The following is a 14,003-nucleotide window of genomic DNA, read 5'->3' on the forward strand; positions in this document are numbered from 1 at the left end:
CAGGATAACACCTGGAAGGTCCCTGCCCCCACCCCCACAAAAGACAAGACCTGCCCCCACCCTCGCAAAAAAGGAAATTAAGCCTAATATCCCTGCATACAGAAATGGAAGACTATGGGAAGAGCAAGAGGTGGAAGCAGTCAGAAAATGGACAGGAGGACTTCTATCATGAGAAATGTTTAAGGGACATAGTTTTAATAAAAATGTCTATTGTAAGTTGCTTACACTGATGCAAAATAAACCTCCCTCTATTATGCCCTTCAAAATGTCTGCCACACTAAGGATTATATATATATATGTATATATAATATATATATACATACATATATATTATATATACATATATATGTATGTACACATATATGTGTACACATATATGTGTATATATAATACATACACACATATTTATGTATGTAATACATACACATATGTATATGTGTATGTATATATAAATTTTTTTAATGTTTATTTCTGACAGAGAGATGAGGGGGAGGGGCAGAGAGAGAGAGAGAGAGAGGGAGACACAGAATCCGAAGCAGGCTCCGGGGTCTGAACTGTCAGCACAGAGCCCAATGCGGGGCTCGAACTCACAGACCCCGAGATCATGACCTGAGCCGAAGTCAGACGCTCAACCAACTGAGCCACCCAGATGCTCCCTTCGTTCTTTCCCTCCCCTTTTTCTTTCCTACTTTCCTTGCTTCATTCCTCTGTTCCTCTCTCTCCCTCCCTGCTTTCTTTTCTCTTTCTTCCTTCTCCTCTCCACCCCATTTGTTTCTTAGAAATCATAAAAGGCAGCAGAGTTCCACATCTGGTTCAAGTAATACAGAACAGGGATAGTGAGAATAAATCATAAACTACACTAAATCATTAAAGCAGCAGCTCAAAGCAAGAGGTAACTTTAATTTGGGGATAGACGTGAAACGTTCTGTCTGCAGGTTGTGAAATGGGATTTGGAGTTGATGTTCTCTAGATCTCAAGAAGCAGGCTAGACTGACATATGTCTAGTGTATTTATTTAATCCAAGTTTAAGATGTAAAGTTTTTCCTCACCCCAACTCCTCATGTAACTAGTCACAACATCTTATTGATTCTGCCTCCTGAAGGCTTTAGAATTTTTTTCTAATTAGCTTCAGAGACACAGCCACTTGCCTAATTCAGGTTGCCGTTACCTCCTTCCTAATTAATATTATTCAGTCCAATCTGGTTCTTTCTACTAGTCTTCAATCCATTCCCCATATTGTAACTAGAAAGATCTTTCTAAATCACAAACCAGATAATGTCAGCTCCCCTTGTTCCATCCACCTATCATCTTTCAATGACTCCCCAATACATTTTAGATAACTCTTTAATATAAGTCTACTGTTAATAAGCTCTGACTCCTCTCTTGCCAACTCTTAACTTGAACTAAAGTTCAGCCAGCTAACTACTTCCGGTTCTCCAAAAAAGCCATGTTCTTTCATGCTTTTGTTCTTTGCATGAGCTGTCTCCTCCACCTGGAAGCCTTTCCTCTCCTATCTACTTATCCCAGCCTAGCTAATTCCTTTTCTAGGTCAATGTTGGATGGCGCTTTTTCCAGGAAGCCTCTTTTGACCCAACAAAACTGAATCATTGCCCCTCCTATCCAGCCCTCCTTTTTGACTGTATTTCCCATTAGAGTGTAAGCTCCATGAAAGTAGGAAACTGACTTAACTTATTCACTGTTCTATCTCCAATGTTTATCCTATGAGTATATATGTGTTACCTGGATGGTCACTGTAGATAGTGCTACATTTGAGATAATATAAACATAGTAATTTAAAATTTAAGAGCACTAGGGGCTCCTGGCTGTCTCAGTCCACAGAGCACGTGACTCTTGATCCCAGGGTCATGAGTTCAAGCCCCACGTTGAGCGTAGAGCTTACTTTAAAAACAAAAATAAATACAAAACAACATTTAAGAGCACTATACAAATTGTAATATTACTGAAGACCAACCCATTCTAGGGAATCCTTGTTATACACCATAAGTCAGTAGTTGTGTGAGGTGGGGAAATCACAAGGAGGATAAGCTAACTATCAGATATATGACAGCTCCAGAGGCCAAGTATCCCTCTATACGGAGAAAAACATGCATCTTCAGGAGATAAGCCTGCAATTATGAGAAGCATTACTCCTGGTACTACTGAAGTAGCCACATACCTAGTGGCACAGCCTTGAAGGCCTTAAAAGTACCAAGAGACAAGCTCTCCAAAACTTATATCTCAGATTTGTGGGGAATGGTAGAGTGTTATGGGGAATAAATGCTATGCTTACATTCAGGCCACCGGGATCTGGACCTGAGAGGCAGAACCTCCTGGGGAAAGAGCAACCGTTAGCCACTCACACAAATGCCCCTGCCCTGTAAAGAGTAGAGGTAATAAATTGAAAACTAGAAACCCTGTTCCTCCACCCCCACAGGATCCTACAAAATTCAACATCTGGTATTAAAACACTGGCATACATACATACTTAACTTACAATATAAAAATCACCAAGTTGGTATTGTTTTCCTTTTCTTCGTCCACACTGATGACTATAAATGTTTTTTTGAATAAAAGGAAGCACATTTGTTCTAGAAGTTAAATGACAAAAGTGTAAAGTTAGTCAGATTCTCTCAGAAGTCATCATCTTGAGAGTTGTAACAATGTTTTATGGCATACCTATTTTTCCCAAATTGCCGATATTCATAAATTGTTAGGGACTGGTCATGAGTAAAAAAGAACCCAATCAGCTCTCTGCAAGCATCACGTCCATTTCTAGAAAAATAGAATAATATTAAAGATTTCAAATAGGTTAATTTTCAAATTAAATAATAAACCAGAATTGTGTATGTCAAAGAATAGCATTACTCTCTTGAATGTGTGCCAATGAGCAAGCATTATGGACAGCTACAGGGGAAACGACCTGGCTTGCTGAAGTGTCAGTTTAAGTAAGATTTGGATGGAGAAAAAGCTTTACCTTACACTGATATGAATATAGATATATTACAATTTACTATTTTGACATAGAATTTTAAGATAAAGTGAAAAAAATTTTTTAAATGTTGACCTTGCAAGAAGCCACTCAAGGATAGACATTTTCATCTTTGCCATTAATAGAAAGTTTAAGGGGCTCCTGGGTGGCTCAGTCAGTTAAGCATCCAACTTTGGCTCAGGTCACGATCTCATGGTTTGTGAGTTTGAGCCCCACCTCGGGCTCTGTGCTAACAGCTCAGAGTCTGGAGCCTGCTTCGGATTCTGTCTCTCTCTCTCTCTCTCTCTCTCTCTGCCCTCCCTTCCTTGCTCATGCTCTGTCTCTATCTCTGTCTCTGTCTTTGTCTCTCTCCCAAAAATAAACATTAGAAAAAAAATTTTAACGAAAAAAGAAAGTTTAAAATCACTAAACAAACATGATAACTTTTAAAAACACACTTCATCTTTAATATACACAAAGAACATCAGCATTTTGTATGATTGGAAGTTTATAAGACAGAGATAACATATGTGAGAATCATCTTTCTTCTGACTTTCCTGTATCTATCAATAATCTACTAGTGATTTAAACCATGAAAGGAAAATCAAATAAAGCAGCTTACATAAAGGTTAATTTTTAAATGGTCTACCATTTTCTACTAGTAGTATATATTATCAAAAAATTCACTTCTAAGTTTCTTTTCGAAAGACATTTTAAAATCACTTTTTAAATAACTTCTAATTAAAATGTCTTATTTGTAGGTTCCTAGTTCCTATAATTTTTGCAACATACTAATATATATTACCTAAAATGTTCATTCTACATTCACATTTTTTATTTAAATGTGACAAAACTAACTAATCTCATTATTCTTATTTTTATTTGAAGAGACTATTTTTTACAATTATAGAATTAGAAGTTTAATAAAATCACAATTACCTTGATATGATCCTACCATCAAACTGTACTTTGTGGGAAAGCATGTTTTCAGTTAATGTAGAATGGGTTCTTATCCTGTTAAGAAATACACTGGTCAATAATTATTTTAAAGTTACTTACACTACACTTGATGTAAATGATGAAGTACGAAAAAAAGTAGCGTTGATATTTTGAAACGCACAGAATGAAGATGGAAGTTATAACCCCCCCGCGTTTTGAGTGCTCACTGAAGCCGACTCGGAGGAAATAACCCTGAGATGCAGTGTATAACACATGAATGACTTCTATTTGAATGTATAGTATCAAAGTGCTACACAAGTAAACAGCACATTTGTAACTGGTCTTACCTGCAGCCATTTCTAACCCTGTTCTATGCCTGCCTCCAACCATATAATTTGCTTTTTTAGTTTTTTTCCATTAGAGGTGACTAAGGGACAAAGTCCTGCCAATACCTTCCAGGAAAGACTTTCTTTTACCCTGGTGACAGAGTGTGGCATGGGAACAGTTCCTGCCTGTGAATGTGGCAGGGAAAAGATGCCAGCCATCAGGCAAGCGTGTCAGAAAGGCCAATAAGATCTCCAGAAAGCCAGCCCAGAGCTGCGTCATCACTGAGCCACTGGCCTAAAACCAACCACTACCTCCAGGCAACTGGTTATGTAAGAAAAATAAATCCTGACTTGTTTAAGTCACCATCCGTCAAGTTTTCAGTCACAGGCAGCTGAAAACATTCCTTACCAACATAACAGAATAATGGAAAAGGATGCTAGAAGAGGCTCCAGCCTTGCGAGAGGTCTAGCTGTAAGACCCCAGGCTGCTTATTTAATCTTATGGCCTTCATGAAGCACAAAATGACCTCACGAAGATTGCTAGTCCTCAAATTTTGTTTAATAATATGAAATAAAACCCAAATATCCACACTTTGGAACCCTGTTACTAGTAATCTCCTTTATATTAAGAAATCTGAAAAATTGGTCATGTGTCTTTACTCTCCTTCCTAAATAATTTTTTGGCACTCCAATGAAACTGCAGGTGTAATGAAACTGCAATAATGTAAATAGTAAGTGAGTATATGAGTCATTGGGATCTGGAAAAGTAATACTTCAATAAAATCTAAGTCTCTATGAAAGGTAAACAGGATACACACAAGAGCCTATGGACCAAAGGAGTCTGTGAACACAGGATGGAGCCATGAAAAATTGGTCATCTCGATTCAACTTAATCCATTAGTATTAATGTGCATATTGAATGCTCACTACATGCCTAAAAAAATTCTAAATGCTGAGAAAAAAACAGCAATAACAGCTACTATTCATTGAGAACTTCCTAGACATCAGTCACTATTAAAATCACTTAAATGTGCATTGGTCCATTCAATGCTTGCAATAACTTCATGAAGTACTATTATCCCATCTTACAAATAAATTTTACAGAGTCATATAATTACTGCATGACAGAGCCCAACCTTGCTCATAACCATTATATTAGATTGCTTCTCAAAGATGAACAGAATTCAATTTAACAGTGATAGGTTGAAGTAACAGCAGCTTAGAGTCTAGAGTCTCCGTGAAAAGATAAAAGAATAAAACATTTACATTATAAATGGAAAGTTCTATGCTAAGGTTTTAAGTATCCAATAAGTAGTACCAAACACTTCTACCCAATTCTTAACCAATACAAATAAGAATCAGGCACATGAAGATTAAAATATGTATTTTATTATATTACTAACTATATAGTATATTACTATATACTATTACTATATACTATATTACTAACTATATTACTAATTATATTACTAACTATATTATATGACTAACCCACTCATTCCCAGTGGGTAGGGACCCTGCGAAACGTAACGCCTTGAGCAGCTTCTGCAGGCAGCTGGCTCCCAAGGAAAAGAGAAGAGGAAGGGCTGCCCTATACCTGCTATTCCCACTTCCAACTCTGAAGCAAAATCCTCTTCTCCTTCTCCAGGAAGAATGAATGCGGGAGGACGAAATCCATGAATTCAGTAATTCTAACTAATACCACTATAGTATTTTTCACTGAAGGAGGCTCAATCTAAAATTTATATTGACAAGGGGTGCCTGGGTGGCTCAGTTGGGTAAGCATCCGACTTTGGCTCAGGTCACGATCTCATGGTTCATGAAGTCAAGCCCCAAGTCAAGTCAGGCTCTGTGCTGACAGCTCGGAGCCTGGAGCCTGCTTCAGATTCTGTGTCTCCCTCTCTCTGTCCCTCACCTGTTCATGCTCTTTCTCTGTTTCTCTCTTCAATAATAAACATTAACAAACTAAATTAAAAAATAAGTAAAATAAAATTTATATAGAAGAGGAAAGGGCATAGTATATCAAGCCAATATTGAAGGTTTTTTTCTAATTACTCTAAAAGAAAGCAATACCAATTAAGACAGGATGATATTGGTGCAGAAATACACAATAGGGAGATGAGACTAAAGGAAAAGCCTAGACACCAACCATGCATTTATAATAATTTGATATATTAGGACATAAGCAGCATTATGAGTTAGAGGGACAATGAGTTTGTGATAGGTAGAGATTTCCTAAAGATACATAGGGCACTAACAATAAGTGGAAAGATCGGCAAACTGGTCTACATCAAAATTAGTAAACTCCTATTCAGCAAAAGAGTTGATCAAGAAAATGAAAAGATGACCATAGTGGAAGAAAAGATCTGTCCAACAAATATAACTGAAAAAGGACTTGTACCAAGAATATATAAATTAAGTTCCACAGATCAATGCAAAGAAGATAACCCAACAGACTCGAAGGGAAGATTCATGTAAGAGGATATCTGTTTCATATAAGGGGATACTGATAACACACCCATAAGAACTAAGATGAAAGACATTGACAATACTGAACACCAGCAAAGATGTGGTGAACTAGAATCCTCTTACTGCTACAGGTGGGAGTGCTAACTGCAGCCACCACTCTGAAAAACTATTCGGCGTTATTTTTTAGAGCTGAACAAATGCATACTAAATGGTCCAGCAATTCCACTTCTAAGTATGTACTGAGCAGAAACGAGGGCGTATGTTCACCAAACGGCATACACCAAAGTTCATGGAAGCACCACTCTGAAACAGCCAAATGTCCATCAACATCGTGAGTAAATAAACCGTGGCACATTTATATACAATGAAATACTGTACAGTGAGAATAAAAGACAAAAACAAATAACAACTCATAACATGTTGACTCATAAACATGTTGAGCAAAAAGAAGCCAGATACATAGTGTCTAAATTTTGTGACTTCAGTAAGTTTATAATAAGGCAGTTACCATCTATGATATCAGGACAGAGAAGTTACCCTGTTATGGTAGGGGAAGGGGATAGGCAGGCAAGGGGAGTTTCTGGGATGTTCGTAATGTTCTATTTCTTGATGCAGGAACTTGGGACCTGAGTATTGTTCACTTTGTGGAAATTCCTTTGCTGTACACTTAAACTGTGTACATTTTGTGGACATATACTTTATTTCAATAAAAGTTTACTTCAGAAAAAGAAACATTTAGGGGCACCTGGGTGGCTCAGTTGGTTAAGCATCCGACCCTTGATTTCAGCTTAGCTCATGATCTCACAGTTCGTGGGTTCAAGCCTGGAGTCGGGCTCTGTCCCACAGTGTGGAGCCTGCTTGGAATTCTCTCCCCTCCTCCACCCCGCCACTTGTGCCTCCCCCCCCCACCAAAATAAATAAATAAACTCTAAAAACACAAAGAGAAGTTTAGATGTGTTAGCTGAATAATGACCCTCCAGAGTTGTTCACACCCTGTACCTCAGAACATGTAAATATGTTACAATTACATGATATGATAAAAGGGACTTTGCATGTGTGACTCCAGACACTGAGATGAGGAGATTATCTGAAATTACCCAGCTGGATTCAATGCAATCACAAGTGTCTTCATGAGAGGAAAGCAGAGGGATACTGTGACTACAGAAGAGCAGTGTCAGAGTGATAAAAAACAAGAAAGACGAGCAGCCATTGCTGGCTTTGAGCATGGAGGAAGGGGCCATTAGCCAAGGAATAAAGGCAGCCTCTAGAAGCTGAGAGAGACAAGGAAATGGATTCTCCCCTGAAGCCTCCAGAAGGAATGCAGCCCCGTCAACACCTTGCTTTTAGGCTTCTGACCTCCAGAACTGTAAGAGGATGAATTTGTGTTGCTTTAAAATACTGTGTGTGGTAATCTGTCACGGCAGCCATAGGCAATTAACACACAATACCTTTGAGTATTTAAGGTATGGAAACACCCTTCCAGAAAATAAGAATGAAACAAAAGAGAACAGTTCTAAAGAAGTACTTCTTGGCATGTCCAGCAGTCTGAAAATATGAAAGCATTGCTGCAGAAACTAGTGGATTTTGTGTCTATTGATGCTGAAGCGAGCCATCACCTGCCAGTGAAGTTGTTGACAAATTTAAGTGGACTGCACCCCAAAACTGTGAAAGCCCAAAGATTTCATAAGCTACAACGTAAAAAGCAAAATGGCAATAATAATAATAATAATAATAATAAACATTTAAATAATACTAACTTTGAATACATTATATCAGTGAGATTCAGCACATACAAATGTCTCAGTTACTATATTGTATATTGTCACATATATTATCTCCTAAGGTTGTAGCTGTCATTCCTAAGTTACTAATAAAAAACCCTAGAGGGAAAGTATACCCCAATACCCTAAATTGGCAGAACCGAGATCTGAACTCCAAAAATTCCACTTCCTTTTATATAGAAAAAAGCAAAAATAAGCCAATAAAAAGGTCTTTTCAGTTAGACACAAAAGTATATTTTTAAAAATTCATTTATAGCATACTACATCCTCATTCGATATCAGTGAAGTCTTCTTACTTAGTTTCATGTAGCGTTCTTTTCCTAAATCGAAGAGGTGCCATCTTTGAATCTGGAACGATATGAATGCTTTCTTGTCTCTCAGAGGTTAAGTTTTGTTCTGGATCACTGATCACAGCCCTACACAGAAAATACAAAGTCTGACAATTCAGTGTGATAACGCATGACTCTAGCATTCACATATGTGTAAGCAGCTAGAAAAGCTCAACTACCAATGCAAACTTACAATTATATATTTGCCAGATACTGAATGAATAAATTTAATAATTAAAAACTACTAGCCATAAAAAAACAATCACTCCAATCAATCTTTTTCCATAAATATTATCTAAAACTACACTGAAATTTTTGAGAAAACTCAGAGCTTCGTGTCTCTCTTTAATTTTTTTAATGTTTATTTATTTATTTTGAGAGAGAGAGAGAGAGAACGCACAATAGGAGGCGGAGCAGAGAGAGAGGGAGACAGAGAATCTCAAGCAGGTTCTGTGCTGCCAGCACAGAGCCCAACTTGGGCGTCAAGCCCACAAACCATGAGATCATGACCTGAGCTGAAATCAAGAGTCAGATGCTTGGGGTGCCTGGGTGGCCCAACATCTGGCTTCAACTCAGGTCGTGATCTCGTGGTTTATGAGTTCAAGTCCCACATTGGGCTTACTCTGTCAGCATGGATCCCACTTCAGATCCTCTGTCCCCCCCTCTCTCTGTCCCTCCCTATTCATGCTCTCTCAAAAACAAATAAAATAAACCTTAAAAAAAAAGATGCTTAACCTACTGAACCACATAGGCGCCCCCATGTCTCTCTCTTATTATTCTTTCAACAAATAGACATTGTGTTGATGATTTCTGAATAAAGATGTGAAGCAAAGTAAGTAAGCAACAATATGGATTTCTGGGGGAAAAGCATTCCAAGCAGAAGGGAAGATAAATGCAAGGTACCTAAGACAGGAGTGAACCTTATGGTATGTTTGAGAACAGGGAGGAAGCTGAGTGGCTGGAACAGAATAGATAAGAGAGGGAGAGAAGCAGGAAAAGTGATCCAAGGTCTAATGATGAGCAGATCATGTAGGGCTTGGGTAAACTAGATTATTGACAATTTTTTAGCACACCTGATCCATATCCTTGCCATGGCCTCATTATAGGTGTACTGTACTTTCTTCCCCTTTAGCTTTGGGCTTAGCCATTTGACTTGCTTTGGCCATTATATAGAGCTGGATGGCTCTGCTGATCTCAACTAAACTAACTTATGTAAGTGTGGGTTGTTTGTGGATTTGCTTGTCTAGGATAATCTTGGCTAAGTGGCCCAGGTGCATTTGCAGAGTCACGTTCTTCTTAAGACCAGTGGGTGGGCCAAGCTGTGTTCTCATAAATATAGTGAAAGCACAAAAAGGCCAAGTGGGAACACATAAGGCTTCCTAAGTCCTAAGCTCTGAACTGAGACCAATGTTTTTATTCATATGTAACTGGCCAAAGTAAGTAAAAAGTAAGAACCACTTGGCCAAGCCTAGCTTGGACAGTTAATCTGAAGATACATGAGCTCTAATTAATTATTGTCTTAGGGGGCGCCTGGGTGGCTTAGTCAGTTAAGCGTCCGACTTGGGCTTAGGTCATGATCTCACAGTTCGTGAGTTCGAGCCTCCCTTCAGGCTCTCCGCTGTCAGGCAGAGACCCCTTCGGATCCTCTGTCTCCTCTCTCTCTGCCCTTCCCGCACTTGCTTGAACTCTCAATAAATAAATAAATAAATAAATAAATAAATAAACATTAATTATTGTTTCAAGCTACTAGGTTTTGTGTTGATATGTAATCAATACATACATATTACTCTGATGTGGAAAATTACTGGAAGGTTTGATCTGGCTTGCTTTTTAATAGACTTACTCTGGCTCCTGGGTTAAGAATAGACCAACAAGGGGCAAATGGAGACACGATGAGTGTAGTTAGAAAGTGACTAAAATAATCCAGGAGAAAGAAGATGACAGTGTGAGCAGGGATGATGGCAGAAGAAGGAGTAAATTTATTGTGAGGGTGGAAGTGTGAGTGATTGCTGACAAACTGAGTATAGGATTTGAGAAAAAGAGAGGCATCAAAAGCATCACCAAGATTTTAGGTCTAAATAACCTGAAGAATGGAGCTGCCTTGGAGGAAAATTAAAGAGGATTTGGTCATGGGGAAAGGGAAGGAAAAGAACTTCCCGGAACCCAGACTGGCAAATGTTCCACTGGAGCCTTAGATTAGGGAAGCATCAGCGTATAAACGGTTTTTAAAGGCATGATACTGGATGAGATCACTTGGGAACTACATGTAGAAAAAGTCCAAGAATGGAGCCCAGTGTACTCCCACATATAAAGGCAGGGGTGATGAAAAGGAACCAGGGGAAAAGACTGAGAAGGAGCAGAGGGGAGGAGGAAAACTAGCCAAGTGTCGTGTGTAGGAAGCCAAATGGGAAAGAGAAACGTATTTCAAAAAAGGAGAAAGTTTCCAGTGGAGAAAGACGTTGCTGGGTCAAATAAAGGAGAACCGAGAGATCGCCATTAGTGGAACAACATGGATGCCACTCGTTATCTTATGAGGAGATGTGGTGGCACAGTGAGGGTGAAAACACTGACAAAGTGAGTTCAAGAGATAAGTGAAGGAGGTGCATTGAAGCCTATAAGAATAATTAATAGGGGCGCCTGGGTGGCTCAGTCGGTTGAGCGGCGACTTCAGCTCAGGTCACGATCTCGCGGTCCGTGAGTTCGAGCCCCGCGTCGGGCTCTGGGTTGATGGCTCGGAGCCTGGAGCCTGCTTCCGATTCTGTATCTCCCTCTCTCTCTGCCCCTCCCCCGTTCATGCTCTGTCTCTCTCTGTCCCAAAAACAAATAAACGTTAAAAAAAAAAAACATTTAAAAAAGAATAATTATTTCAAAACAAGTTACTGAAAAACATGCACGTAAAAATACCTTTCTCTCTGCCATCTATACAAGCGATACTTTTTTTCAAAGCTAATCATAAGTCTCTCTCTCTCTCTCTCTCTCTCAAAAATAAATAAACATAAAAAAACATTTTTTTAAGCTAACCAAAAGTCTTAGTTCTTTCTTGAAGGCATCCTAGATTATTCCGCCTTTTCTGAAATCCTGCCATATTTATGTATTATCCTGCAATTTGAAACAGCAGGTATTTAACCTTTACACAGTTTTCTAAGAGTTATGAAACTGGAGATTAAGTTTAAAATTTCTAACAGTCCCACAGTTTCCAAACTGTGCACCAAGTCACTCTAGGGTGCCACAGAAAATTCATAGGGACTACGTGAGATATTTTTAATTTTTGAGGGAAACAGTGATACTTGATATTTGTTGGATGCTACATGAACTACTAGCTCAAGGTAATTCACAGTTTGAACAAGAGATGATGTTATAATGATGTCAAAACGTTGCAAAGCAGGGTCTTCTACAGTTGCTGTGATAAATAGTAAGTGCCATGTGCAGTCAAAAGTGAAGGTGACAGTAACCTACACATTTCTACGGTTTGAGGGATTGGGCAGTGTCCCAAAAGGTGCAAACAAGTAATTGAGGCTTTTTGAGAATGAAATAAAAATATTTTTCTTTCAATTTATGTGTATTATTTTTTCAAATGGCCATTAAGTTGTAATGAAGTAAATACTTAAGTTATTTAGATAAAAATACTTAAAAATAGAACTGTTGGGTATTTCTACTGACTTAGGAATGCTATGAAAAACAAAATCACTAAAACACTATGAGTGCAGTGAACAGAGAAAGTTTGAGAGCCTCTGAGATAGCCACTTGCTGATTGACTAACAATAAAAAAAATTAATGAAAACTTTCTGAATGGATTTATATTACTCATTACTAACTCTCACCCACCTAGATAAGTGGTCTATCATCACTTGCTCTGCAACAGTCTGTTTCTTCTTCTCTGCAGCCACAATTTCCTAAGAAGAGAAATTTTTTTTTTAATTTCATTGTCCATAAAATAGAACAATACTATAGTTAAGACAAGAATCCAAAATATATGTTAAATTTCCAAATTCCTTCTTAAATATAGATTACTATATCCATCACTAATAAAAGAATCCTAATTATTTAATCTAAAAATACCATTTATTTCCTAAAAAGTGATACACTTAAATTTCTGTAGAAATCATCAGAGTTTTCCATGCACAGCCTCTGAATTTCATGGAGCTAGAATAAAGGAGGAGGACATTATTATATCCCTATCCTTGACAGATGCCCTGTAAAAGGCACTTTAACCTGCTCCAAGAATACCAACCCTGACACAAAAAGAGTTTGTTCTAAAACTGTAAGTAGTAGATATGAAGCTAAAACTGAATTGGAATCATTCAACTTTATATCAAAAATCTAAAAATAAATATTTTTAAAAAGCCTTCCATCATTAAAAGGATAATAATATTTTCTATGCATATAATCCATTACTCAATTGCTGGTTTGATTAAACTATCTTCACACTATTTTTTGCTCTTCCAACTCATTTGAAAATATTTTTACTATATTTTAGGTTATATGAAATTGAAAGATTAGTAATCATTCAATTCCAATTAGATTATAATGTGACTATATTCACTAAAATGTTTCTTTTCAAGAGTAAATAAAAGAAGTTAAAAAAATTAAGGAGTCAAAATAAAGCTTGTTCTATTTTTACACTGTAAATTACTGTCATCTCCCTTGATCACTCTAGTAAATGGAATCAAGTACAATAACATTCCTTAGATAAAGGCTTTGTAACCTTAGGGAGAATGCTCCATTTGAAACTAAGGCAAAATTCAAATAAGGATGACTAAAGGCATATCATAGAAACTACTAAGAAAACTGGGAATTTGGGCACAACTATTTAAATATTAGTCTATAGTTGAATTTCATCTTTTTTTTTTTTTTTTTTTTTTGGTTTGGTAGAACTTAAGATACAGTTTACACATCCAAATACGCCCCATATAAAGTTCATGTCATTTAACATAACTGCATCTGGTGTTATCTAAGCTCATGACAATTTATAATGACTTGTTTAGTAATCAATGTCAAACAGCAATCAAAAAGTTAGAAAACTTGTGGTAACTTACAGGTACAGCAAAGCATGTTTTATGTCTAAGGGGGAAGAAAGTGAACACTGACTAAAACATGAAATTATATACAGAAAAGGTCAGCCAGAACAGAGGTGTAAAACTCAGAAGCAAGCAAAAGAGGTGAGATTAATGAGTAGAAAGCCCATGAAGAA

The 14,003-nt window shown here is 37.5% G+C and overlaps 1 protein-coding gene across 6 annotated transcripts in view; it reads right to left on the reverse strand.

Moving 5' to 3' along the window:
- The window catches only part of CAPS2 (calcyphosine 2), a 57,802-nt gene that overhangs the window by 25,337 nt on the left and 18,462 nt on the right, over positions 1-14,003 (reverse strand). For all 6 annotated transcript variants that reach the window (XM_078449664.2, XM_078449663.2, XM_078449665.2 and 3 more), the window contains 5 exons: positions 12,638-12,705; positions 8,780-8,899; positions 3,908-3,982; positions 2,677-2,772; positions 2,495-2,588 (listed from right to left, as the gene is read on the reverse strand). In XM_078449664.2, the coding sequence (XP_078305790.1) occupies positions 2,495-2,588; positions 2,677-2,772; positions 3,908-3,982; positions 8,780-8,899; positions 12,638-12,705 (453 nt within the window). The remainder of the gene's footprint in view (positions 1-2,494; positions 2,589-2,676; positions 2,773-3,907; positions 3,983-8,779; positions 8,900-12,637; positions 12,706-14,003) is intronic.

This window comes from Panthera onca, chromosome B4 (genome assembly GCF_046562875.1).
Source record: "Panthera onca isolate mPanOnc1 chromosome B4, mPanOnc1 haplotype 2, whole genome shotgun sequence".
In the NCBI taxonomy this organism is placed as follows: Eukaryota; Metazoa; Chordata; class Mammalia; order Carnivora; family Felidae; genus Panthera; species Panthera onca.